Source organism: Cygnus atratus, chromosome 3 (assembly GCF_013377495.2).
Source record: "Cygnus atratus isolate AKBS03 ecotype Queensland, Australia chromosome 3, CAtr_DNAZoo_HiC_assembly, whole genome shotgun sequence".
NCBI lineage: Eukaryota > Metazoa > Chordata > Aves > Anseriformes > Anatidae > Cygnus > Cygnus atratus.
The window spans coordinates 16,466,973-16,494,421 of NC_066364.1; the positions used below are offsets into that span (position 1 = coordinate 16,466,973).

The 27,449-nt window shown below is 43.5% G+C and overlaps 1 protein-coding gene across 4 annotated transcripts in view; it reads right to left on the minus strand.

Annotated features, from left to right (window-relative positions):
• ASAP2 (ArfGAP with SH3 domain, ankyrin repeat and PH domain 2) overlaps nucleotides 1–20,900 on the minus strand; it is an 88,023-nt gene extending 67,123 nt beyond the window's left edge. The window contains exon 1 of one of the 4 annotated variants that reach the window (XM_035542893.1): nucleotides 20,517–20,900. In XM_035542893.1, the coding sequence (XP_035398786.1) occupies nucleotides 20,517–20,642 (126 nt within the window). In that variant the 5' untranslated portion in view covers nucleotides 20,643–20,900. The remainder of the gene's footprint in view (nucleotides 1–20,516) is intronic. The other 3 variants (XM_035542897.1, XM_035542898.1, XM_035542894.1) reach the window with 3 other exon arrangements.
• Between the last annotated feature and the right edge of the window lie 6,549 nt (nucleotides 20,901–27,449).

Here is a 27,449-nt window from a genome sequence, read left to right on the forward strand (position 1 = left end):
GCACGCTGGTGATGGCAATCCTACTGTCTGGGTATGTCAGGAGGCTGGCTCACCCCTACAAATCCAGAACATGCCTGACAGAAAGAAAACCCCTCAGAAAGACTGAGGGAACAAACCAAGCGGACCCCTAGGGCCGTACTTCGGTGCACATTTTCTAGATGGGCAGGATGGGCTTGTCGGGTCCTTCCTTCTCCCCTTTCCTGCCCTTTCAGCTGTGCCAGCACAAGGGTTTGTGTGGATGTGTGGAGAACCGCAGCAGAGAACTGATCCCTGCTTAAAGGACACAAAGAAAAAAGTTATTTTTCAGCTGGATCAGCTTTCCAACTCCGGCTACCAGGCAGTGCCTTTACACATCACCGCTCAACTGAACAGATGAAGGAAAAACAGGAGCAAGGAGAAGGACCAACACACCTGGGCTGCTTTTCTTCTTCACCTGCTGAAGAAAATCTCCAACGACACTTCTGAACAAGAATTAAATGACTGCATGAGTGTAGCAAGCTCTTATCTCTAACAGCTGCTTCCCCCCCATCCCTTAGCATTACCTACATTAGTCTCAACATTTCTTTTATCTCAACACACGCAATTACCAGGATAAATCAGGTTCTGTCAGTTTAGCTTGTCTGGAAAGTGGAACCACGCTTTGATGTTGATAGTGGACACAGAGTTTGCAGAATGATGCCGAAACACCCTGGGAACTGATATGGCTGAAGCTCAAAGGCTAAATATCACCTTGAGAAGAGAGGCTGACTTTGCTCAGCTTCTGTCCAGGCAGATGATCCCACCCAAAGCCATGAAAATCATGGAGGAGTACTCCCAGCAGCAAAGCATCCTGTCCTTGTATCCAAGCAACGTGGACTCAACCTGTTACCTCTTCCCTCTCCCAGTCCTGGACTGCAAAGTCCTTTAACCCAGGGCACAACACATAAACGAACTGGGAGATCAGTCAGAAAAAAAAAAAAAATAAGGAGAATAAGGACTTTGGTTTACCAGAGGATTGCAGAACGACCCCAGGGTGCCAAAGTGACGTAGCCATGAAAAAACAAAACATCGAGATGTAAGAGGTCACCTTCTTCCACCAAAGACAAGGAAACAAACAAGTCACTGAATGCTACGTACCCTTCAAAATGCAAAAAGTGTAGGTCCAAAATGTTGGTCTAGGCAGCTTACACGTCTTTCCAAACCAGTGCGTTTCTGAATCTGATAAACGCTTCCAGAAAAATTACACATACAAATGGGAGGCAATACAGGTGCTGCTTTCATCCGCCAGTATGGGAAGTATGCAGTGGAATTAGGTTTTTCTTGAACTGCTCCTGGTTTTGTAACTAGCTTAGTGGGAATAAGCGATAGAAAACTTCAAGTCAGACAGATCAAGTCCCTAGCCGAAGGGAAGCAGCACGTATCCCCAGCATGATGGGGATTATAAGTAAAAAAAAAAAAAAAAAAAAAAAAGCACAAGATGTAGGAAGAGAAGGCAGGCTGCCTTCCTGAAAGGATCCCCAGTCACCCAGGGGTGTTGGGCTATTACCTAGGGAACGACCAAGAGGACATTGTTGGGTAATATGGTCCCGAGTGCCCAGACCTGGTGCTTCTTCAGTCACCCTGTGACTGTAGCCTGGTCCCTCCGGCCTTGAAAGGGTCCTACCTAAATTCCTTAGTGGTGGTAACAGAGAAGAAAAAGGGATAAACACCCAGAAATATACTGAAAACTCACGTCAGCGTAAGAAGAGCTAAATGAAAGCTATATGTGAAAGAACTGCAGCTGGAAATTGGGAAAAACAAATCCAACCCTGGAAAACCTTCTGAATGGGAAAATGGGAAAAAAGGGTAGAAACCACCAAGCCATTTTAAGAGGGACCTGAATAAATTTATATAGGATTTTATGATGGTTCCACAGTGGTAAGGAGACAAACTTGCCGCTGTACAAGGTTTCTTCTAGTCCTCCCCTCCTCTGTGAAAGTTTTTAATTTAAATACATTATTTAAAGAGGGGCTCTGTAAGCCTACAGACTGGTGGATGAAGTACTGGAACACTTCCTATCTCTAATACTGTATATTTGCTTATAGTCCCCAAAACTGGGGAGGGGCCTTGGTTTTTGTTTAGATGAAGGATGTTGTCCCTATTAACAACCAGCGATTCAAAGCAGTCCTCGCAGCATAAAATTTTAAAATGTGAGCTCTTTGTCTTTAGTTCCGCTCTTCATATTCTCTCATCCTTTCCTTTGTCCAAATCTTATCACAAAAATCAGTTTAAATATAGCTGCAGCTTCGTTGTATTTTCAATTGTGAATGCAGTATTTCCCTTTCATAAATCTGCACACCCCACAGCAATGCACACGCACACGTGCCAAAACCTCCCCTCCTCTCATTCACTCGCTTTGCGCACTTCCCTACAGAGTCAGAGCAGTGAAATTTAAGATGGCTTCTGATGTGGCATATCCTAGCATTTCTCTTACCCCTTTACAATGCCCAGGAAACCCCTGAACCAGAAGAAAAGTAACCGTGTAATTCATGTGGTGGGATCATTTTCTCCTCTCATTTAACGTTTCCAGTTTCAACTCAGAAAAAAACCCTCTCTCTATTGCAACACTGTTTATTTTGGCATCTGTTTATTCCAGCACAATATATTCTAAGAGGCCAGATAAATTAGTTTCGTGCTCCCGCTCGGTTTCTCCTGATGAGCGCTCAGACTTCCCTCTTGTTAAAAATAGCAAGCACAACTTTGATTTATGAAAAAAAAAGAAGAATGCCATAGATAGGGTACATTAGAAAAGAAGACACATTACTGGAGGATTGCTGATGTGTGCCATAAGCTGCAACCAACTCCAAGCGACCTTCTCCACCGTGCCCTTACCAGCACGATATTTTTCTGAGCACAGTATTTGGGTCTTCTGTTCATTTATTTTTATGCGACTTCTGATGCTCATCTTGCTCGTCATCCTCAGGTATGCTTCTTTTTATAGCAGGATTTAGGTGGTGTTGCTGTAGCACCTCGAGATCACAGACAACGTTTGTTTGAGAGCAGCCCAAAAGAAATACGCTATGATCAGCTGGTGTGGATCTTGTTCTCTTGACATGAGTTTCAAGGTTTCTAAATAAAGGGCAATATCAGATTAAAATAAACGAACACGAGGAAATTAATTATGAGCTTGGTACCCGTATCAGCATTTTCCTTCAAAATGCATAGCTAATCCCTTCAAATGGCATAAAATTTGATTTAGTGTAAAAAGTCCTTGACCTTACAATCGACAATGACTACACAGTGAAAAAGATCACATAACGTGTTCTCTCCAGTTTACACAAATATCTGTAATTTCTCATTTTTCTTGCTGTATCTTCAATTAGTTTATTCCTCTGAGCCACTACCACACATGCTCACATACAACAATCACACAAAAGTTTTTTTGTTGTTGTTGCTGTTTTTTTTTTTTTCCCTAGCTAGTTACGGTTAACGTGTTGGCACCCATCACAAACACTTTGGCCACATCGCTGCTGCGATTTCCCAAGGGATTCGGTAACACAAACTTCAGGTATTTGGAGCGCCACAGACGGAAGACTTCAAAATGACAAAACAAAGTAGATGAACTTCTGAAGCCCATACATTATGACTGCAGAAGCAGCTTTTTTTTTTTTCCTTCAAGCTAATGAGAAGGAAGCACAGCTTTTAAAATCCTACTGCGCACTACGGCTGAGAGAGGAGGACTCAAGTAGCACTGACTGCTCAGCAGCAAAGCTTTGTTCCCCGTGTAGGAACCAAGTCCAGCTTCACTTGCCAAGGGCCAATTTCCATTTTAGCTGCTTCAAAGCTTTCTATTGGAACAAAGAAATGTGCCAGCTCATTAGAGCCAAACCCATCTTCGTAGGTAGAAAGCAGTCCTAGGCTAGTGAAACTTCCCGAAATAATACTCGACATCCTAATTTGTAAGCCACTATCTGTCCCAATAAATTAAAATAAAAACAACAACAAACCTGTTCAAGCCCATTTCACCTTGCCTAGGAGGACTTCAGCCCATTGGGAAATACAATGCTCAAACATTTCACTGCTGCCTCCCAAGAAGAACCTCAAAAGTAGCATCAGTCCAAAAATCTACATTGTCTAAATGGGTCTGGGCAATAGGCAGGGTTCTCTCTCCTAGAAGGGAGGGTGGTTCGAATTATTAACGTATTTAATAAATTTCAGGCTGACTAAAAAAAAAAAGAATGTATTATTTGCTCTTTTTGAGTGCGGGGAAAACAAACTGCTCTGTTTTTACCGTATTTAACTGGGAGAGGAAAATAAGGCACAAACTGAGTAATTACGTATCCTAAAGAAGAATTTGGCACCTTTCACAGAACCAAGGGATACGGGGAAAACAAGGGCAGTGGTAGCATAAACGGCCAGCCATGGGCTCTACCGGTTGGATGGTCACTTGGAAGCTCGGAAGAAGAGTTGGAACTTGAAAGAAGAATGCAAACAACTTTTATGCCAGATTCACCAAAGTCTGGGTCTTTTTCTTACACAAGTGCCCTTACACCAGTGCTTTATACAATTTTGGCCCAGAAAACCATTATTTTTCTGTAGAGGGACAGAAAACTAGCCACACTGGGGCGGATCAGTAGTCCATTTAACTTGATATCCTATCTCAGGGGCGGCCAACAATGCATGTTTGGGGCAGCAACCAAAGGGAGGCACACATCCATCCCTCCCCCAGACAGTCTCCTCAATTCCAGCGACCATTTTAAAAAGAAAAGCCTGAGAGACTCCCGAGCAGCAAACACTGCAAGAGGAAAAAAAGGAGGAGAAAGAGGAAACCAAGCTTTCAGTCTCCACACACGGGCAAGAAAAGACAATTCGACTTCTTGCAGCCCAGTCCGAGTGCTCGCGTGCCTGTCCGGCCGCGTGCAGTGGGAAGTCGTGAGAGAGGAAGGGGAAGGAGGAGGCCTTCATCTTTGCTCTTTTTTTTCCTTTTTAAACTTCAAACAGTGGGAAGTCTCTGCTACATTCCATTCTTCTCACCCACAGAAGTTTCATTTTAGAAAGGCTAAAATTAACTATTTCACAATTCGGGTTATTTGGACCTGAATTTGTGCAGTCTCAAGATAATCATTTTTTTTTCCTCTTTAATTAATCTTTCTTCATGCTTTTTCCCCGTATCGTACATTTAACTAACAAAGACACAATACAGTGTAACATATTAAATTTAGATCCAATATAAACAATCACGTTAACCATTATATCTTTAAAGCAAAATCTAACCTCACCTTCAGTTTCAGTAATTTGCATTAAAGTATCGGGCCACTCCACAGCCATAAATCATTCTGTACGTCGCGCGTTCCCATATTTCAGGATAAATAATAATGCCAGAGGCTGCTGCGAATGCTGAACCCAAAGAGGAACGGCCTTCCCAGAGCCAGTTAGTGAGGAAAAGAGAAGGGCTTCAAGAGTTACCATGAAGAGACGGAGCAAGAAGCAGCTCTTGTGTTTCAGGACTGCTCTTACCTCTAAAGCAACAGCAGCAAGGTTGAATACTCACGCCATACCAGCAAGTGCAATCTCGTGACATTTCTGGCCCATCTTTGCAGGTAATCTGGTATTGCTCTAATTATTCCTCTCTGACTCAAAAGATCAGAGAGGCCCACAGCTATTTTATCCCAGTTTGTTGTTTTTCTACGAGAAATTAACTCTGCACTGCTGCAATCTGCTTTTCTTTTACGAAAGGTGGAAAAAGGGGTCCTAAATTCTGTCACCCCTCCAAACTCCTCTCTCCGTTCCCTTCGTTTTATGTCATTTCCTCTCTCCATGTCCAAGTTTTGCCTTTCCCTTTTTGAAGTCCTCTCCTGTTCCTGCCCGCTGACCAGCCCCTCTCTGAACGTGCTGGGTGACTGATACAAGGGGGAAAAAGCCTCGCTGGCAAAGTCTAGGGCAAAGCCCCATGTTCTAGTAGAAAAATAAAAGAATTTCATTTTGAGTAACTTCTTTATGTGGAGTGTACGTGTGAAGGACTGTTCCAAAATACTGTATTTTACAATAGCTGTGACAGTTCACTTACACATATGAGCTCTTAGGCCTGAGACACACCAACTTCAGAGACTGTGAGGCATTAAAAAGGATGGGGTTTGCTGCAGAACTGTCCCTGCGAAGCCCCTTGCCACAAACACATGATTTCCACAGCATCTGGGTTTGTGGTTCTTGTGGGCCCAATGCCGAGGCCATCTGTTGGAACCAGCCTATCTGGCAGAAAACATGTAGGCTCTAAATTTCTGTGCTTGCAGCCAAGGGCATGCGTGGTGGAAGGAGGTAACACCATTGCCCTGGGAAATTAATACTTGTAAGGAAAAGGCAATTCTGTTACAGAGGTAAAAGATGGGAAACTTTGACTCTGCTATGCACCAACACACTTGAGCACAATGTTGTGTTTTAGTAAAAAATTAAGTCATTGTACGAAGTCAAGCAAGTGATCCCTAAAAATCTGATTTCTCCACAAAACTGTTTCTATCAATAAATAGAAATCTTAAATGAGAGGTTCAGAATCTACAAAGAGCTGGTCGTCACCACAAGTCACCACACCGCTGTACAGTGAGCAAAAAAGGTGCACACTCACCAGTCAAGTGCCCTGTGCTTCCCCTGCTACATGAAGTTGGAAATGCAACAGCAAGGGAAGCAGAGAACAGATATGAAGCATTTTTGCTTAACAAAGCCTCCTGCCTAAGAAAAAAGAATGGAGACATCTTACTTACACCAACTGTTTCTCCAGAACACATCCACCCCCTGCTTTATGTTGTAGTGAGAAATATAATCCCTATTTACCTTCTCTTTTAACAATTTTACCACCCAAATTGCAGCTATCTGCTTTGAAAGCCAAGACGAGCAGATTTCAAACGGAGATCTCACAAGCAAAGTAAGACCTGATGCACTTACTCTTTACAGTGGATCATTTTAAAAGAAAGGATGTGTAAATAACACTCATTTCTTTTTTATTTCTTAATATTCAAGTTGCACTAGCCAATTGCTGACATCCATACCCACATATTTAATACTGTATGCTTCAACAACCTAAGATGCATCATTATGTAAAATAAAACAACATTTTTTCAAGGATCACGCTTCTGAAGACAAAGTTCCTGCGTTGAACAGCGCAGTAAGCTTCGGCGCCCCTTTACCGGAGGTGAAACGCTGCCGTCCTCGTCCCGCGGGGGCACTGCCCCAGCTTTGTGTTCACGTTTCTGTCTGCAGCCCCCAAAGCCCTTCACGGTTCAGAGCCCAGCTGCTAAGAGAGGCTGATCCTCGCTCTGTATCGTTCCTTTTGCGGATTTCTCAATTCAGTGCTCTTTTCCCTAGGATTAAATCCTTTCATACAGCATCAGAAGCAACAAGAATTAATCTTTGCAGAACGTAATGCCCTTTCACACAGCACATGATGAGCTTTTTGAATAGAGAAGTTTGAGTTTTAGATGGGCATAATCATCAAATGAAACAATTTTCAGGTACTCAAAGTCCCCTTATCAGTGGCCTGATTTAGTTTCAGTCTTCTTTCAATCTACATAAACCACGCAGATATCTTGGCTGCAATCCCTACAAAATAATCAAAAACTAAATAGTAAGATTTCCCTATCTTAAGGTAGATTTTTAATCTACCTTAAAAATGAGAACCTCTGTGGTGTGTGCGCACAGAAACTGGATGCAATAAAGTGACCCATACCTCCCCATCCAGCACTTCTTTGACTCTAATTTATTCATGAAATAATTCTAAGGACTGGAAATTAACCAAGAAAAGAAAAGAGCCTACAGCAATGTAGCACATTCAAACCTCTATCTTAGCAGGCTTCTGAGAACTTCTCAACAGAAAGAGAATCACAGAATGGTTTGGGTTGGAAGGGACCTTAAAGCCCATCTAATTCCAACCCCCTGCCATGGGCAAGGACACCTCTCACGAGACCAGGTTGCTCAAACAGCATCCAGCCTGGCCTTGAACACTTCCAGGGATGGGGCATCCACAGCTTCTCTGGGCAACCTGTGCCAGTGCCTCACCACCCTCTGAGTAAATATTTTTTTCCTTATATCTAATCTAAACCTACCCTCTTTTAGTTTAAAGCCATCACCCCTGGTCCTATCACTCCACCCCCTGACTTGGAGTCCCTCCCCAACTCTCCTGTAGGCTCCCCACAGGTACTGCAAGGCCACTAAATAAACAATCAAGATCTGTATTACAAACATCTTTGGCTTATATATATGTGACATATGTGTGTATATATATATATATATATATATATATATATATATACACACACATACATATATACATATATATATATAGGAGGTGAAAGGGAATATAAGGCACACAAACTTTGTCCAGTTTAGGACACTCCTGGAACTTTTAGGATACCATATTCCTACAAGGAATGGCAGATAACTAGAGGGGATTCAAGAGACAAAGACAAATCACCTCGACAGTACCAAATCTCCCTAGGAAACACTGCACAAGCTGTTAAAATTAGGATACTGGCAGCATATTAATTACTACAGTTTTGTTTTCTTTACTGATGAGTTGCTTCCTTTTACATTTTAATGCATTTTGTACAGTTGCACTTGCCAGTTCTGACATGAAAGCACGGTGTCCAACGATAAAACTAATTTTCTCCTGAACCATTATGAAATTATTTCTGTTTTATAGCAGGGTCTGGACTTCAGCCTGGGATTTGCACTCCCCCCCCCCCCCCCCCCCCCATAATGCAGTATATATATCGCCTTTGAAAATCTCTGCGTGGTTTCTCAGCGTTAATACATTTTTTCCCAGTGAAAGAGTAACTGCGTGACAGCGTAATTAACAGTGGCTAATGCAAATAAAAGATTAGCCCAGTTATGGCAATCAAACATTTGGTAACATCAATGTCTTCCTCTTTCGGATAAATGGAAAAAAGAAGCTGCATTAATCTCATTTTGGTGATGCTGTCGTGCTGTAGCTATCAGTAAAGAGCTTGAGTTCCTGTTGTAAAAAAATCTATAAAATAATAGCCTATTAATTTGCATTTAGGGAAATTGTTTTTAAATGAAAGAATGCATCCATTTACTTCAGGTGCCCAGCTAAAGAGATCTCGGGACACTATTACAGCCTTGTAAACAACGACCTGAAGTTCTGCTGGAGTTTCAGTAGCTTTATATACAGCTAAAATTAACGGTACAGGCACTGCTGTCACTAAGGGCTCAAGTGCAAGTGAATCTTAATTCACACAGTTATTAGTACATGCATAGTAGACACGAAATACCCATTTATACCGTATTTGATGTAAAAATAAAAGCTTTCCCTACAGGGTGACATCTGCCAAAATAATCAGGGAGTTCAAGTACACAAAAATATCTGTGAAATGCAGTGATTAGTAGCTTCCCTCCCCCGCTGACCACTAGGAAGATAGGTAGCAGGCTGTGCACGAACGTAAGGCAAAACCCTGCACAACTTCTGCACGTAAAAATCGCAGCAATTTAGAGCTGAGAAGCAGGGCCAGGCCCATCAGCGCTTCCGTTGTGTTCCCAAAAGAAATGGGAAAGAGCTACCGGGCTGGTGCCTTAAACTCACGAGACAAATGCCTGAATCTCTGCGACCCTACACCACCACCAAACCCACAAGGCTTGGGGAGGAGGCGGCCGACACCAGCACTCTACCCCTAGCACAGACCAAAAATCCTTACACGAAAAGCCCGCCATCCACGAGCAGAGCAGTTAAGCAACAGAAAAGCACAAACTAAGCGAAAGAATAAATGGAAGCAAACAAAACGCAGCTCACAAAAGAGTTATTAATTCATTGCTGCTTTAGTGCTCCCCTCTTCAGCGCTGCTAGTGTCTCGCCTGCATGAAGCCGAAGTGTGGGAGGACTCTGCTGTCCCTGGTTGTGTTGTTGTGTAACATACACCTACAGGGCTGTAAAACAAACAAACGATTAAAAACATGTGCTTCGCAAGGCTCTCTGCTGCATGTTTTGCATGTGACAACCGAGCAGGGGCTCTGCGTTTGCATGGGCTAAGGAAATTTCCACTCGTAGTGCTAGAGCCCCACAGTAATCCTGTTTGATTGAAGGGGCTTAAAATGATTAGGAAATGCATTAGTTTCTAACTTGCCTTCCCTAAAACACAGTCTAAACTTCCTTAAAATTGCATATTCTAGGAAAGAAATCTTGCACCAACAAAGAACATAAGCCATAAAACATGAGAAAATAATCCACATGGATGTTCACATCGCTTCGCCCCTTCTTCCCCTTCCTATACGCTCTCTAAATGTAGAACAAAGCTTCCAGGAACGTAAAAGTAATTTGCTCGGCTCTAATCACTTCAGCTGTTTTGATATATCTGCACGCATACTTAGCATAATGCCCAGACAGAATTATAGATTTCAGACCAGAACTACATTGATAATCTGATCTTTAATCGGGGAGAGCTGAGGGGTCCGCAAACAGCAGGTGCTTCTGTGCACCACGCTGCTCCGAGACAATGGCGAGCAGGGCTTCAGCTTTCCCTCTCGGTTCTCTGTTTATCCTTGGGTTATGAAGTGAGATGCCAGAATTCATACCAGAGGATCTTTCATGTTAACTTTTACAGCCGCCTATTAAAGAACACTCCAAAGAAATAGTTTCACCGCGCAATGTCACTTCCGTAGTAAATATTTTTGTGAAACAGAGCTCGCGTATACGAAGAAGGAAATTTTTCAAATTCTGCCCAACACCTACTCCCTCGAAAACAAAGCCTTCTGCTCTGGACGAAAAATCCTACATCATGCTACCCAAGCTTACGGCTGCAAAGCAGCATTGCTTAAAGGAACGTCGCTATTCAGTTACTGCACTGTATCTCAGTCCCTCCGTCGGTAAATTCTCCCCTGTAAGGCAAGTTATTTTCTCTTTCCAAATACAATTAACTTTGGGACGTACACAGCAGCTAACGAAGTCTGGGTAACACTTAGTCCTGTCCACTTTCTGGATGTGGACGCACAGACCTCTTTCCACTCTCCTGAACTGTGGGTAGGACGGGTCCATGGCATCACAGGGCAGCCGCTTCCCTCCATCGCTGCCCCTTCTCCAACTCCCCTGCCTGCCTCCTTACCCTGCTGACCCCCTTCACGTTAGCCCTCTGCCATTTGCATCCTACCTTCTGCATCAACACCGCTGCATTCTCCCTTCCCCTGCAGTTCCTGTCCATTCCTATTTCTCTGAACTTGCCTTAGACTCCTGATATCTGTCCTTCTGCCCTTCGTAACGGGGCAGAGGGCAGCCCCGACCCTCCTCCACCCCACATACGCCACCACCGGAGCTTCTACCCTTGGATGATTCCCCCGTCCCGAGTCTGGTTTTAACCCTGACTCCATTTTCTTGCTCTTCACTTTTGACCGATCCTCATGCTACTTCGCAAACAGTTCAGCTACCTCCCGACTCTTAATTTTCTTGCATTCCCTTCTTCTGTTGCTTCCTAGCCCAGTTTACTCCTCCCCTCAACACCAACAGTGACAGAAATTTCATGCAAGAAGCCTGGATTTAGTCCAAACAAAAGAAGCTGGTAGTCATCTTAATCACAGGAAAATCTAATATCTAACAGCAAAAACTCTCCCAGCTTATGTCCCAGCAAGAGCCGCTGCATGCAGTGAGCACTTTGCATAGAGAAGAGCTTTTGCTCAGTGCTAACAAATGTGAGCGTGTGGGGAAAAGGCTGGGGAAAACAAAAGAAAGTCCCCTACCACCAGCTTGCAAGGAACTAAACAGTTACAAACACCAAACCTCTGGTTGTCCTGTAACTTCACCCACATTTTCCAGACAGGTTTAAGAAAAAGAAAAAAAGTCTCAGAGAAAATGCACTGAAGCAGAGATTTTACCTTTACCTGAAACCTGGCTGTAATCATCCCCTACAGCTTCAGAAGCACGGTTCTCAGGGAGTCTGTTTTCCTAAGAAACTGCCAGCACTGGTGAAGGAGTGCAGAAGGAGCCACCGTACCGTATCCAGAGGAGCAGAAACGCTGTTTAAACAAGCCTCAAAATCAAGGCATTAAAGAAAGAAAAACGGGCTTAAGATCAGACATGACTTCAAAGCACTTTCCAAATCTTTTCAAAAGCCATCCATGGCCTAAACAATCATGTCAGCTCTCTGATGCCCTCCCAGTGCCACCGCTGTTCCTCTCTTTGCTGCATTCTTCCGCAGCGTCCTGAGAAACTCCCCAAACCCTTCGTTCACAAGTTTTCCCTGAGTGAAGTTCTTGCACGTCTGACTACAACTTCAAAACTGAAAGCAAACATGAAAGCATGGTCTTCTGGCAAAGGCTGAAAAGACATTTCTCCACTGTTTTTCAAACATTTCTAAGAGCAGGAAGAGGAGCTGGTTACTTTGCTAGCCTGCCACTCGTCTGGGGATACAATCTTTGAATAAGAACATTTCTCCTCAATTTAACAGCCGTGGTCTGCGTTTCTCTATCTGCTGCCATCATTTTTATTAGCTGTAAATACTTCTCTTCTTATTTCCATCCTGACTTTCTTTTTTTCCATCTGTGCTTACAACAGGTATCATCCTAGTCTTCAGAGGATTTATCAGGAGCATTTGCTCATCATCATCCTAATTCTTTCAGAATCCCTGAAAACAAGTTAACCAGCCCCAACAGATCCAGTGCCTTAAGCTCAGAGTTTTGTTTACTGCTTTGCCAACTTGCATCTCTATTCCCACTACCCATCCTATCTTCTGCCCCGCTTTGAGCTCCCAAACTGTGGCAGAGCAATCCTTGAGACCTGGCAATACCTGCATTACCGCTGCTACTACATTCTAACCACGTAACACCCCTTCCTTCTCTCCTCACAGCTCCACGTGCCTAAGGAATGGCTTTGTTTTCCTTACTGCCTGCTGCTGTAGCTAAAGAAACCGGACTTTTCCAAATCTGCCCGTTACCTTTACCCACACTTTTCAGTGTACTACATTCCTCTGATGACCTTTTTCTTCCCATTTCTGTCAGGCTCTGCTCGTTTGTGATGTTCTTCTCCAGGTGTTTCGAGTCCATAGTTTTTTCCCATCGTTTTCCCCTTTCTTGGGACATTTCCTAAATATTTGCCATGCTTTAGTAAATAAACTCTTCAGTTCTGCTGACTTAGCCAGCTCTCAGTTTAATGACTGGCTCCTAAATACAACTTTTGGGCTTATTTTGCTTTGTTTTTCCTTTTAATTGCTTTGTTTGGCTTTTGATATACAATGAATCAACCCCTAATGATTCAACAAAACACTTCGCTCATTTCCAGTCTCATCCACAGCAGCCATTTGATTGCTGCCTTTAAATCAGCGACTCTCACAGCAGCTTCTCCTGCTCCTACATGCTTCCTCCTGCAAAAGATGAACATCTCAGCCTGTCATCACAGATGTCTGACCATAATGTAGCCGAAACACAGCTCTTGTTTTTCCCCCTTGCACTCTTCCTCCATGCCTGCAACGTTAGCACACACTTTAACAGATTATAGCCAACAGGTTTTCTTGAACTGAAACCTATCACCAGCCACACAGACTCCTTCTGCACAGTATTTCTACCACAAGCTTACAGCTTCTCACCATTTAATTTTGATTGTTACCCAATTCTGGCCTTGACAAATACAGTCCTCCTCAGCCACATCCGTTCATGATACTGCTAAAAAGCCTTTCATTTGTCTTCTGTGCAAAGCATCCCTCTCCGTACTTGCAATAGCACTCTCTTTTGCAGCAAATGTAAGATGATGGTCTCTGATCTTAATGCTCACAAGCAGGCAACACCAAACACCTCTCCTTCACTTCTGATCCCCTTTCCTCTGATCAGACTTACCCCAGCCACCAGCACCCACTCGTTTCTTCAGAATCACACCCTCGTGTTTTCCTACCTACCAGGTAGCTTTGTTACCAACGCTTGTTTTTCACAGAACCTACAAACTGTCCTGAGCTACATGCATCGCTAAACACAGAACGGGAAGGAGACGGGGGATGGAAGACGTTACCACAGCAGGAAAGCACACAGAAAGGTTCCACCCAGTGAGTGTCTCCTGACTTTCCTCTTTTCTTTTCTTCCTATCTACAGGAGAAACTTCTTCCCTATACATCAGCTTCAAGAAGAACATAACGTTTATTTGAAGCCAGTGAGGATAGAAGGCAAGTGAGGCCACTTGCCCATCCCTAAAGGAGAGTCCCGGGGGTGTGAAGCCCCGCTGAGCTCTAGGACCATGGACAGGGCTGCCTTGCCCCTTCCTACAGCCGACCCCACTGCTCAGCCACAGCCACCCATGGGGGGCAAGTCCAGGGAGCTCCCCCAGGAGGGCAGGGCAGAGAGCTGAAACCCTCGGCAGCAGAGCTTTAAGGCAGGCAGAGGGATGAGGAGACCGAGCAGCAACGATGTACAGGGAAGCTCCAGTGATAGCCAGGACAGCGGATGGAACAGCTACTCAAAATGGGGCCCGCCCCAACTCTTCTGGAGCTTCAGGGGTAAATGTTACTTCTTTCTGGGGAACAGGGTCTGACAGGCAGCACGGGGTCTCAATACGGAGGCTCAGAGACTTTAGACAGGGAATGGTTATATATGTAAACCCATGGAAGGCAAAAATTGCAAAAAAATAAAAGTAAGAGTTGATCTAAAATGTTTCAGGACAACTACTCCAATGCAGATGAATAAGAAGAAACCACTTCACAGGGGTCGAGCTACTGGCTTGCTTCTATTCTGCTGTCTGTTCATCAGCCATGGCGTGTTGACACGTGGACAGTAAGTGCTTTGGAGCAGGAATCAGGCTTTTCTCCCGACGAAACGAAGGCCCCACCTTTACCAAGCACTGCCGTATATTCTGGTACGGAGAGAACAGCATGAAGGTAAGGAGAGGAACCTACGGTGGGTTAAACGTAAGCAGAAAGAATTACCCTCTTTCCATGTCTACTCTCTTTTATCATCAGCACGAAGACAGTGCAGTGAAGCTTGTTCTGAGAAATGCAACAGCACTAGAGAAAAAGTCAGAAGATAAGAGCCACTGTTAGTAAAATAATTTGGAAATGTGTCTATTTTCCATTGATACTCCTACCAGGAACGAGGCATTTGGTATTAGGAAGCAGATGCCCGTTGGATGCACCAAGGTAAGGTGCACAGCAATCTGCGTACATGGCTTGAAATTGTTTTATCTGACTGCATCGTCTGTACCTTAGACGTTCAAGGCTGCAATTCTCTATTTTATAACACGCACAGAGCTCCAGCTGCAAACCTACAATTCAGTTCCCGTATTTCCCCAACTTCCATCTTCTATTTTCCTCTCGGAAAAGAAAAAAAATTCCCACACTCCTTCTGAAATCATAACGCCATTTGTGTCATAATGACTTTTCCAGAAACTTCTCTGGATGCTAACGACAAACAAATATGACTCCAGAAAGGAAGCAGAAGTGGAAAACACAGAAGTCTTAAACAACACTGTATTTATGGAACTGTATTTAGTAATGAGCTAAGAAAAGTGTGCAAATATGTTCTAGAAGGAGCACCTTATAGTGGGCACAAAGATATATTTTAATAGAAGGAAGTACACAGATAATAGTAGTAAATTTTCCAAAATGCAATATAATGTGACATTTTCTACTCCTTCTCAAAATACAAAAAAAAAAAAAATAATAATCTTCACACAGATTCCCAAAGCAAGACACTATCACAAATGTAGCATGAGAAGACAGAACTCCAGTCCCGAAGCCCTGACAACCCAAAACCACCTAACGGGAAAGTACAAATTTTGATAACACGCACATGTATCCAGACTCACGTTCACTGATCCTACCTGTTTTTACCTCTTGCCCTCATTAGCTTGGCAGAACCACGACGGAGTAGGGAGGATTAAAAAATTCGAACATACAAAAGGAATTCAACGAGAGTCAATCCCTTACAGCTCTCTAGATCAGCTGAAAGCTGTGGGATTTCCTTACAGGGAATGAAGTTGTTTTCATTTCTGATACAAAAATTTCTGTTTTAAGTGACAATGAGGAAAGAGAGGACCTGATACTGAAATGACACGCTGCATCCCCAGGAATGGAAATTATGAAAAAAAAAACAAAAAACACAACTACTCATTGTAACTGTTAAATGACAGACACGTTAAGGCGCAACGGTCATGGAACAGGACCTAGAGAAGAAAGGCAAACACAAACCTGAAATTACAAGTTATGGTTTTAACACTAATTTCACAGATTTTATAGAAGTTCCTGGTCAGTGGCTTTTAAATAAACCCCAGACAATTAAAATTATTTACATCCAGCCAACCGAGACCATCTTGGCCTACCACCACGCTCTTCCTTTTGCCTGTACGCTCTCCATCGTTCCGTCACACATTTATCCTGTCTACTTACGACACATTCACCATGGTAGAAAGTGCTGCTGTGGTGGGGGAGGCAATCCACTAACCTATTAAACTTCTGTCAATGTTTCCATTCTCCTCTCTTCATGTGCTTGCTGTGAAGTTTAAGCAGGCGGGATAAACTCTGCACCCCAAACCCTGACTTAGATCAAACGGTCCTCAGCACATCAAACAACTCCCCGTTTAGAGGGAAGCCTGAACAAGAGCTCCCCTGCCCCTTCGTTCTTGATTCAGAAGCACCTCAGCACAAAAAAAAAAAAAAAAAAGGTAAAATACATACTTCAGATTTTTATGAGCTTTGATTCCAGTCTTTTCTAGTAAGACTTAACCCATGCTTCAAAATGAAGTGGCACGCTTGGATACTGTTCATTAAATCACTCTATAAAATAATAATTTCCCAAAATCTTTAGTAATCACTGGTATTAGGACCATTTTGCAGGCTCCATTACAGTTTAGGGACTATTTTATTTAACATAGAGCACATAAAAGAGAGAAGTATATGTTCCAAGTAATAGCAGTACTAAAACCACATTTTTAAGCATTCACAGCTTAAGAACGGTCACTACGCTGTTTCAGATCCTGTAATAAAGGGAGACCAGAAGCAGTAAACTGAAAAGGCTGCATTTGTCAAACGAGATTACTGATTTCAAGCAACCCCTCCCCCCAGCCATGTGACCATGCTCTGGACTATATCAATTAAAACTTGTTTAATCTTAGTCATTATCATGCACGCAAAGATTAAACAGTAACCTGTAAGGCCTGAGACGTACCACTCACTTGTACCTTGGCTTTAGCAGGAGCTAAAGAGATCCCCATTGTTTTGCTAAGCAACATCCTTGTCTGAGAACAATACAGAAATTACAAGACTCCTTGCCTTTGGAAATCACTCCGTGCCCCAGGAGCATGCCTTTCCTAATCCCTTTCCACTTCTCAAAGCAAAGGATCAGATTCTCTTTCTTGAACAGGCAGCGGTTTCCAAGCGTGTGCACTTCTGGGGATCTCAAAGACCATAACAAGCGGTCTGTAATTAGTCTATACAATCACATAAAACAGTAAGACTCCAAGTATTTTCAGCTGATATTAAAAATCAATCATACTTGGCAAACAACAGAGGTCAGTTCATCCAAGTTCAGGAAACGCTGATTTAAGGCAACTCCATCGCCCACGGAGACATAACTGGTAAATTATCCACACACAATCGTCCAGCATCTTATCGATTTCCTCACTTAACAAGCCCTTTACCACTCCATCACAGAAAGCAAGGCCTCATTAATGGAACTTTTAAGACATTATTAGATACCTGCTCATTAACTAAGACAGAGTTACAAAACTGGTAGCCAGCAGTGTTAACGGTAAGCGCAGAAGGCTTCCCATTAGGATCTGGAAGCAGATATCTTTGTTTGCACAGAGGTGAGCTCAGGCTAAGAAGTCACACCAGCCCCCAGCTCCTGTGCTACCTCCCTGCATCTCTGCCTGCAAGGGAGCACAGGGCACGAGAGAGACTCCAGCTAGCTTTGTGCAGGCTCAGCCCGGTCCAGAACCAGATCTCCTAGGAAAAGCAGATAAGAGACATCCACTAAACAGCATTATTTACCAGTCCGAGCTTTTCGTTTTGTTGATTTAAGTTTTCATTTTCCAGGATACTGAACTGCCTCCAGTTAACAAACCGCCTCTTTCACAGTCGCTTTGTAAAATCAATCCATACACAAAGCCAATAGTGAGGGTTCAACTTACCAATTAACCACGTTGAGTAACACATTCCCTAAATCATACACAGCCAAACCTCCTCGTTTTCCATGCTGTACCATACACTGCAGCGGAGTAGTGCACACTGGGAACTGATGCTTCACCATGCTTGTGACACTGGAAATGCAGATGGGTTCCCTGCGTTACCTGTACGTTTTCAGATGCCTTCTTTACTAAGTCTTTGTTCACAACAACCTCATGAACCAATTCTTGCCTAGCCTTTTGGAAGAAAAACATGCTGAGTGCTGACTTCTCTGTTACACAATTTATATCAACATTTTTATCAAAGGATCACATTTAACCTGAAAAACCAGGCATATTACATTGAAGGACCCGAGCATTACCAAACCCAAGTAGCATAAGTCTACGAACAGATTACACAGTTTTGAAACCATGAAAATTTGTTTGTTGTTCTTGACATATCAAAGCACAAAAAAATAAAATAAAAAAAAAAATCAGTAGTCACTTAAATACATGCTGTAGGACATCAGCATGAACGGGCAGCAACTGCTGATATTTTGCCGAAAGTGCTAGATAGATCAATAAGATTAAGAAAGCCATAGCCAGTGCGATTTCTCATCATCTGCCTTGCAAACTTTACTTGGATCTGTAAGACACTAGGCACATTCATTACCATCTTTATCAAAAAAGCTAATTTTTGAAGTGTCTAGTATCTGAAATATGCAGCGATACAAACTAACACTCAACATCCTGCCTGAGTTTCTTTACAAATCCAACAGCGGTGTATCAGTGACCTGATACAAGAAAAATGCCAAGCATACAGATTAAATAAGAAAGGAATCCACTGATGCAAACTTTTAAATGCGTGTCATTCTCCTAACATTAAAAAAGTTTTCAAGATGCAACTCATTGAGTTGAGTTTTTAAAAGACCTTAAGATGCACAATATAAGTTACGAATTTCATATCATTTATACACTTTGTGAAAATGGACATGAAAAACAGCCATGAAAAACACAAACTTTTCTGCATTTTTTCTCCTGAGAAACGACGTGACATTCTTGCAAACAGAGCTTGAGAAACTGAGGCTAAGACGAGGACCAAATTTTGTGAAACCTGTAATAAAAATCTCTCTCACCCTAGCAAAACTGCTTTTGATCCCAATGCTTACACTAACTTCTATTTTGTGTCAATCAGTTATTAGGCAGCTGTACCTTACAACTTCAGTGGTTCACTATTATCGATATTCTTTAAGTCACCTTTCACAGAATCCTGGATACAAAACTGTTGATCTTAAGACTATCAGGCTAATAAGGTATAATTAAAGCCAGGCACTTAAGTGCAAGCTTGCATGGAAGAAAATTACCTCAGAAACAAAACAGCAATTCCTCCTGTGCAGATTATTTTGAATTCAACTCCTTGCTTTAGTGGTTTTGGGAACTGGCAAAACAGGAAAATCTTGAAAAGGGTGTTTAAACACCTAACCTGGGTTTTGTTCGCTTAATAATCCATTGCTAGTGGCAGTTCTTTTGTAAGAAGGTCCACTAACTACTGACAAGGTTCTTTTGCTGAAGAGGCTCTTTTCAAAAGCCATGCTTACTGCAAAAACAAACCAACTCCGCACACACCGCCAGGACTGATGTAACAGGTAGACGGGGCAAATTAATCTACATCACAAATATCCCCTCCCACAAGTTTCTTCAGAGAAGCTGCTGGCGGAGGCGAGATACGGAGAGGCTCCTTTCATTGTGCGCACACGGCTGGGACCTGGAATGTGCTCTAACTGTGTTCAGACCTGTCCCAGGTTTCCGTCTGGTGGGAAACGGGAGGGAAAAAGGCTCCGTCTCTCACCACTGCTGGCAGCCACCCTCCTCGGCAGGGGTGGCTCTCACCAACAGGTTCAGCGACACGCTTCGGGTGCCTTTCAGGGAAGGCAAACAGCTCTCTTCCCCCGACCGAAGCCGCTCGCAGGAAACGTGCAGCCCTGGCTGTCTATCGGGAGACAAAAAGAGGGGGCTCAGGCTCCCCAGGGGAGAGGTTTTGGGGCGGCTGCAAGGAGGGCAGTGCTCCTGAGGGAAGGTTACCTCAGCACACACGCCCGGGGGAAGCGGAGGGGGTTCGATCGGGACTAGGATGAGGATTAAATCCCACCTGTGCCAGAAGCGGGGAAGGAGGGAGAGGACCCCCGCCCGAGCCCCTACCAAAAGGCTGGGGGGCCGGTTCAGGTGCCGCTGCGAAGGCCGGAGGGGGGCAGCGCTTCGTCCCTTCCCCCTTCCCTTTCTTCCCCGTCCCCGGGCGGACGAGCCCCGATTCCTCCCGGCGGCAGCCGAGGGCGCTGCTCGGGGCCGGGCGGGGAGAGGCAGCGGCAGGAGGCGGCGGCGCCTTGTTCGCCGCGGCCAGGCCGAGGGGGCTGCGCAGCCCCGCACCGCTCCGCGCCCCCCTTCCCTCTCCTCCCCTTCCCCTTCCCTTCTCTGCCCTCCTCGGGGGGCTCACCTCCTCGATGGCCGCCACCGTGTTCCTGCACTGGGCCATCCGGGTGGTGAAGTTGGAGGCGGTGGGCGACTTGTAATCCTCATTGGTCTCGGACACGAATTCCGACACGGAGATCTGGTCCGGCATGGCGGGGCGGGGATGAGGGGAGGGCAGAGGGGAGGGGAAGGGGGGGAAGCGGGCGGCTCCGGGGGGGGGAAGGGAGGGCCGAGGGGGGGCTCCCCCCCCCTCACATCGCTCGGCAACCGGCGGCGGCGGCAGCGCCCTCCCGGCCGTTGTTCCTCCGCCGCCACACAAGGAAACTCCCCGCACCCACACTCCTCCTCCTCCTCCTCTTCCTCCTCCCCGCCCGGGCACGCAGCACCGGGGGCCGGGCACACGCCCAGCGGCGGCAGCGGCGGCGGGGAGCTGGCTCCTCACCCCGCCTTCCTCCCCTCCCTCCTCCTCCTCTTGCCCTCCCTCACACACCGACACACGCACACAGGGCGGAGGCGCGGCCGCACGACGCCCCCCTCGCCCCCCGGCGCCCGCCCTCAGAAGATGGCGGCCCCCTGCCCAGCCCGCCTCGCCTTGTCCCCCCAGCCGCTACGGCGGGCACCGGCCGGCTGATGGCAGGGCGAACCCGGCCGTGCGATTAAAAAATGTGTTTAACAACAGCGAACACAAGGGTGGGGAAGGTGGGGTGCGTACCTGGTGCAGGGTGGAGCGCCTCAGGTGGCCGCGTTGTCCCTGTGTGGCTGCCGGCAGGTAGCAGGGATGTCCTCATCACCCTTCTCAGTCTCCTCATCTTCCTTCTCATCCTCATCCTCCTCATCCTCAACCTTCTCCTCGTTCTCATCTTCGTCCTCCTCCTCCTTTCTTCTCCTCCTCCTCCTCCTCCTTGCTTCGCCATCTGCCTTTCCCCAGCAGAAAGTGATTTCTGTTAAGAGTTCACTTGCATAGTTCCAAGGCAGCCAAAGGAAAGTTTGAGAAATGCTGTCATTCCCAAGAGGTCCGCGCAAAAAAAAAATGCTTGCAGGCTAAGTTAGCGTTTGTGTCTCGTTTCTTAGAAAGCTTTTTTTTCTGTGCTGGAGGGGGAAGCGTTGTTAGCAGAGCAGATGCTTTTTGTGCTTTTTATATGAAGCCACAAGGATGAATGCAGGCTGAAAATGCAAAAAGCAGTCCCAACTGTGGGATTCGTGACTAAGGCAGCAGAAAGGAGGTCGACAAGGTGTTGCCATGCAGGCACGGTGTCTTTGTTAGAAATACAGGGACGTGATCTACAGTGGCGATCTCTCCCAGCCTCAAAGCCCTCAGGATTTCCAGCCTGTTAGTGCAGAAAGCTTTGGAAGTTTGTATTTTGACCCAGGAACTCTCCAGCGGCTTTTCACTCCCCTCTGGTGATACAGTTATTAGCTTTCTATGAGTGATTCTTTATTACTGTGATTTAAAACTCCCCGGGGAATTCAGATGTGTAAGCAGGTACTCTTTTGCTGCACTTTGTAAAATGTCCAAGTACATAACTGCAGGCCGAACCAGATGTTACTTCCGCTTGCAAACCTTGCTAGCGCTGTGTTAGGTTCTCCTTTAACGTAAATGATAAAGTTTGTCAACCACATTTCTTCTACTGACTGTAATAAAGCAGACAAATGAACAGTGACTATCTGCATATGCTTTCCTTTATTTAACTCTTACTAGTTTTTCCATTCTAATCATTCTTTATTTTCTCTCATAAAAATCAGTACCATTATTTTGGTTCTGTCTCCATACAATTTTGTAGTATGAACCCCTCTCCTTGTTAAGACTAGCGTATGTTTCAGTTAATGGGGCATGTACCTGTGTAAACTATTTCAGTGCTAATGGGTTAAAAGTCTTGCCTGCATGTCACATATACTTGTGATCAGGCTTAGTACAAATATTCATTCTTGCTAAAAATACATCTGATGTTACATCTTAATTTTTGTATCAGCTGATGGCGATACCATTAGAGTAATACCTAACATTGCACTATTAATCTAAATTTAGTAAACACTAGCATTCTTAAACTATCATATCTTCCAATGTGGCATATCTACTTACAAAATTTGAAGGGAATTAAAAACTTGAGGACCAAAAGGCAAGTAATACTAGATTTTAATGTTTTGCAATAGCTGTATCTGATATAGTCCAAATCAGCAGCATAGCAATGATGTCCCTAGCAGTTGCATCTTCAGCCTGATAATATATGCACCTAAGACAGTATTTGTATATAATGAAGCCTTAAATCCTATAGACCATATTTATGCAGCAAATCAGATTGGATGATTTCAGTGGTATCTCTTGATCTTTTAATGGATTCAAATATTTGCCATCCCAATGAAACCACCAGGTACTTTGTTCTGTCTTTTTGCTTGGAAGATAATGCATTTCACTCAGCTCTCCTTTATCCTGGAGCTAAAGACTTGTGCTTGGTTGGTTCTGGGAGATTTTCTGGAAGACATCCAATCTTAAGACTCAAAAGTTTGGAGAACCTGCTGCTTCTATCAGTGTTTTATGACAACAGTTAGTCGCAATTACTCTGTGTTCCAGCTATTGCTTGGTACTACAACTTTTTTGGTGGTTTAAGGAACTATTCAGTACTCATGCATTTCTACCTATGAGCATTCTTATACACCACAATGAGATTATTTCTCAGTTTTGTTTCTTGATAAACCAGGCTGATCGACTCCTCTTTTTTAAAGAGGGCAAAGCTGAGTTGAATTGCTTTGTATTGGCCACAACCCAAGACTGTGTACACAGATGGTGACTGTGGGTCAACTGACATGTGGTAACTTGTTACTCTGCCGTAACACTTTTATTAGTGTGTGCCAGTCCCGCGTCTCTCACTGAAAGGATATTTTCTCAGCCCTTCAATCATTTTTATAGTTCTAACACCTCAGTAAATTAGGTTTTGGTTCCCTGTTTCCTTACTGATACATTCAAGAGTTTCATAAGAATTTTTGGTCCCAGTATGATAGTGGTTCAGCTCTGTCCTCTACTTATTTATGAGCAATGCTTAATTTCAGCATCCAGCCCCATTATTTTAATTTGTAAGTAAATGGTCCAGTAAAATGTCTCATTACAACATCCTAAACTCTGCAGGTTGCTCTGCTGAAAAGCATCTAACCTTGTGGTTATTCATAGACCACATCTCTACAGAGCGGCGTGAAATACCAGGATTTATTTAGTTCTCCTTCACTTTCAGAGGATATGAAAATTGGGAAACTTGGTTTGTACAAACATTTCATCCTATGCTGACTTCAAACCAATATTAACAGTTTCATCGATGAGTATTGTTAAAAGCATGAGTTAGACCTTCAAAATCACAAGGTAGATTTTAAAATAATTTTTTTCCTTTTTTTATTTGAGCCTTTTGAAATTATATATGTGTAAAAAATATTGATTTCTATCACTGTCAGTAAGTAAGAGCCCAAATCACAGACCAGGTGCTATACAAACATAAAAGAGTAAGGCAGTCTCTGGAGATCTTAGCTAGTGGAAAAGCAATTGAGTGAATATAAGGAAATACTGGGCCACACTTGGTCTGTATGACAGTCTGTAATCTTGGCACACTATTGTCCAAGTATTTCCTAAGACATTTTAAGTAGGGTCTTCAAGAAAGATTATGAGATAGATTTGGGGTGTTTAAGGGGGAATCATTACAAGAATGAGGGTTAGTGTGAGAGAAAGCACACAAGACTTGGGTGCTTGAAGTTTAACCATTTGGAGTAGGAGGTTAGCATCGTGGATCAAACAGAGGCAAAAGTTAACGTCTGTTTCATGAAAGGGCATGCAGAAGGAGTTGTAAGAATAGCAAGGAGAAAACATGATGAGCTGGTTAGCATAGCCGATGATCTCTCAAGCAGCTGCCTGGAATAGGACTCAAAATGTGCGGGGATTTCTTTTTCCACAGTAGTCATGTGTCATTATTGCCCTTTACTGACTAGCTCAATAACAGATTCATTCATGGTAGTTGTTCTCTCTCTCTTTCTTTCTTATCAATGTTTTTTTCACAGAATTTCTTTCTTTGATAACTTCAGAAAGTCTCAGGAAATATTTTTCTTGGCCTTCTTTGTAATGTACTTGGTATTTTACAGGGATTCTTTATTAATTCTATTAAAGATGTGATTCGAGGGAATGCAACAAGGAAATGGTTCATAGAAAATCTCATTAGCCTCATTGTTTATCTTCAAACTTAAAAAATAAGCACTCATATAGATGTAGTCTGTCAGCTGCTAATTACTGGGTGACAATTTTCAGGCAGGTAGGTGCTCAACTCAGAAATTTATGAGTCCATGTAAGTCAGAGCAGATAGGTTGTACACTGTGTGATAAGCCCTGTTACTGGATCCTGTGGTTTTATCCAAAGTCTTAAGATATTTATTACTTTACTTGGAGTATCAGTTCCTGGTGTTCAGTGTTCAGATAAGCATTTTCAAAACAGACTCCGCTCTCCAAAACTAGCTCCTGTAGATTTAGAGAAAGGCTTCTAGTTGTGATTTCTAAAGGTACAAAACCCTAAAAGAGCAGACATTTGGTTATTTTTAAATTACACCTATGATTTTGAGGGTCTAACTCATGTTTTAATTATACTAACTACAGTGTGTAGCAGCTTTAGAGTAACAGTGTCTACTGTTTAAGAATGAACTCCTGGCATTATTCTGTTGAAAATAGTTCCTATCTGAAAACGTTGGATTTGCTCTCATGTGTGTATTTGTAGAGATTTATTTCCATAAATGTGTTGTACCTCTGTCTAAAAATTCTGCAAATTAAGTTGGTTCAGAAAAGGATATTTTTTCAGGTGTTTTTGAATTTGGAAGTGCCTACTTGGGAACAGATGTTACAAGCACGTGTGGTATATACTTTTCTCACTCTTGATATGTATTCACGTTCCATTGCATTGCTCCCTCAGACTTTTGTGGGTAATTTATAAAGATCTATTTTCCCTAGTATTGTAATAACCACACTTGGTAGCATGTGGACAAGGGCAAGGAAAAAAAAAAAGACTACTGGTATTTTGTGCAATTTCTCACTTCTTCCAGAAGATGCTCTTTTAACCAGTAGCAGGGGAGTATGCTACTTAAACAGTGAAACTGAACACGTCCAGGTCTTTAAACCTGTCAGTGTAATGGAAATTTTTCTTACTGAACTTTGGCAGAACTGCACCTTTTTAATATTTAAATTTGGTAATGATATCTTATTATCACTGTATTTGTAAGGCGTGACCTGGATGACCGTGCATATTCCAATGTGTTATATAATAATGTTTCAGGTTTTTGGAATCCGGTGTTCACTTTAGTTGGTCAAACTGATTATTTCCGTGCTGCTATTTCAGGATGCCTTCAAGAGCTGCCCCCCTCATTATGCCTCAGGCTGGATTGTGTTGTGTGGATCAAGCTACAGGCCCCTGGGCCATCTCTAGCATGTGAATCAGATAGGAAGCCCTCAGGGATAACAACTGCTGAAGAGTTACCTTGCTACAGACCCAGAAAGGTTGTTCAGATACTCATGCTGTACAGATTGTATTTCCACTGCATGACCTCCACTTCACCCTTTGTCATTATCCCTCACTACCACAGCCTCTGGGTCTCTGCACTAGTCCCATAAGCCAGCCTGCTAATACAAGGGCAGGAGAGCACTATGAGAAGAGGAAAACTCAGTATTTCTAGTACCTAGGCAATCGTAGATCCTGCTGCATTCACAACATTCACAAGAACAAGCACATCATGGAGGGTAATTCCCAAAGTTTCATGTCAACCCTAGCACCAGCACCACATCCTTCTTGTTGGTAGCTAAGCAGTGTCCAAAGAAGGTAATGCACCAGAGGTCAACTGCCTTTCTGTAGGCTTGCCTTTTTGATCTTATTCTGATAATACAGCTTCAGATGACCAATGAAAATATCCAAGATCTGTCTGTGAGCCACTTTCGCACTTACCAGACCATATTCAGTACACCGTGCTTTCTTGCATCAGCTCCTTGGCATATAACTTAGAATAAGGTGATTTCTATTCTAAGAAATTACAGAATTACAATTCAGTCACAGATCAGCAGTGTTCTCTGTCTTCAGGTGGCAGGAATGACAGGGAAGTCAACTGAATCATGTTTGGAGACATTAAGTCCCATGGGCACACCATGAAGAGACAAGAGGAATGTTCTTGGATTCAGGAATTTAAAGAAAAAGACAAAGGAAAAATGCATTGTTTTCAAACACAAGGACCTTTTATTTGTCTCATAAATTTGCTGTCAAGGAGAGACTCCTGAAAGTAAGTTCAGAAAGTAACAGTGCTTCATTGTGCAACTGGAATTCGAATTTAGAAGCTAGATAAAAAACTTGAAGGTGGTCTCTCTCCAAAGAAACAACTCGGAATGCTATGAAACCTCAGGATATTAAATACAATTCTATCTGGCTAGGGCCTGAGCAGTACAGAGGAAGAAGGACTGTCAAAAAAGGGAACTAAAACTGAAGTTTACCTGGTTTTAACATGTAATCTAAGTATAGAAATTCAGAGTTTCCCCATTGCAGTGAGGCTTGGCTCAAAACAAAGTAGAATTTAACAGAAAAACATACTACATTTGGTCTCCCAGAGTCAGTCTCCCAATCAGAGTGAAGCACATGTGATCATGTACTTTGTGAACGTCTGTTAAATAAAATATGATGACCTTTAAAGTAGAGAATATATTAATAAACAAAAGTAAGTCTTATAGCCTGAAGTCTCATAGCCTTGTAGGGTAAAGTCCTCACCTTACCTATTCAAACTTCTCTCAGATCACTTGCCTTGAATGGGAGCGATCAGGCAGTGGTGAAGTAGCTGCCTCGGATGCCTTTAAGCAGCCATCTTTTGCTGCCTTGGTTGCTTGCCCAATGCTGATATTCAGGAATCCATGGAAAATGGCAGATAAACCAATATTTTTGTTGGTTTACTGTGCAGGGCAACTACCA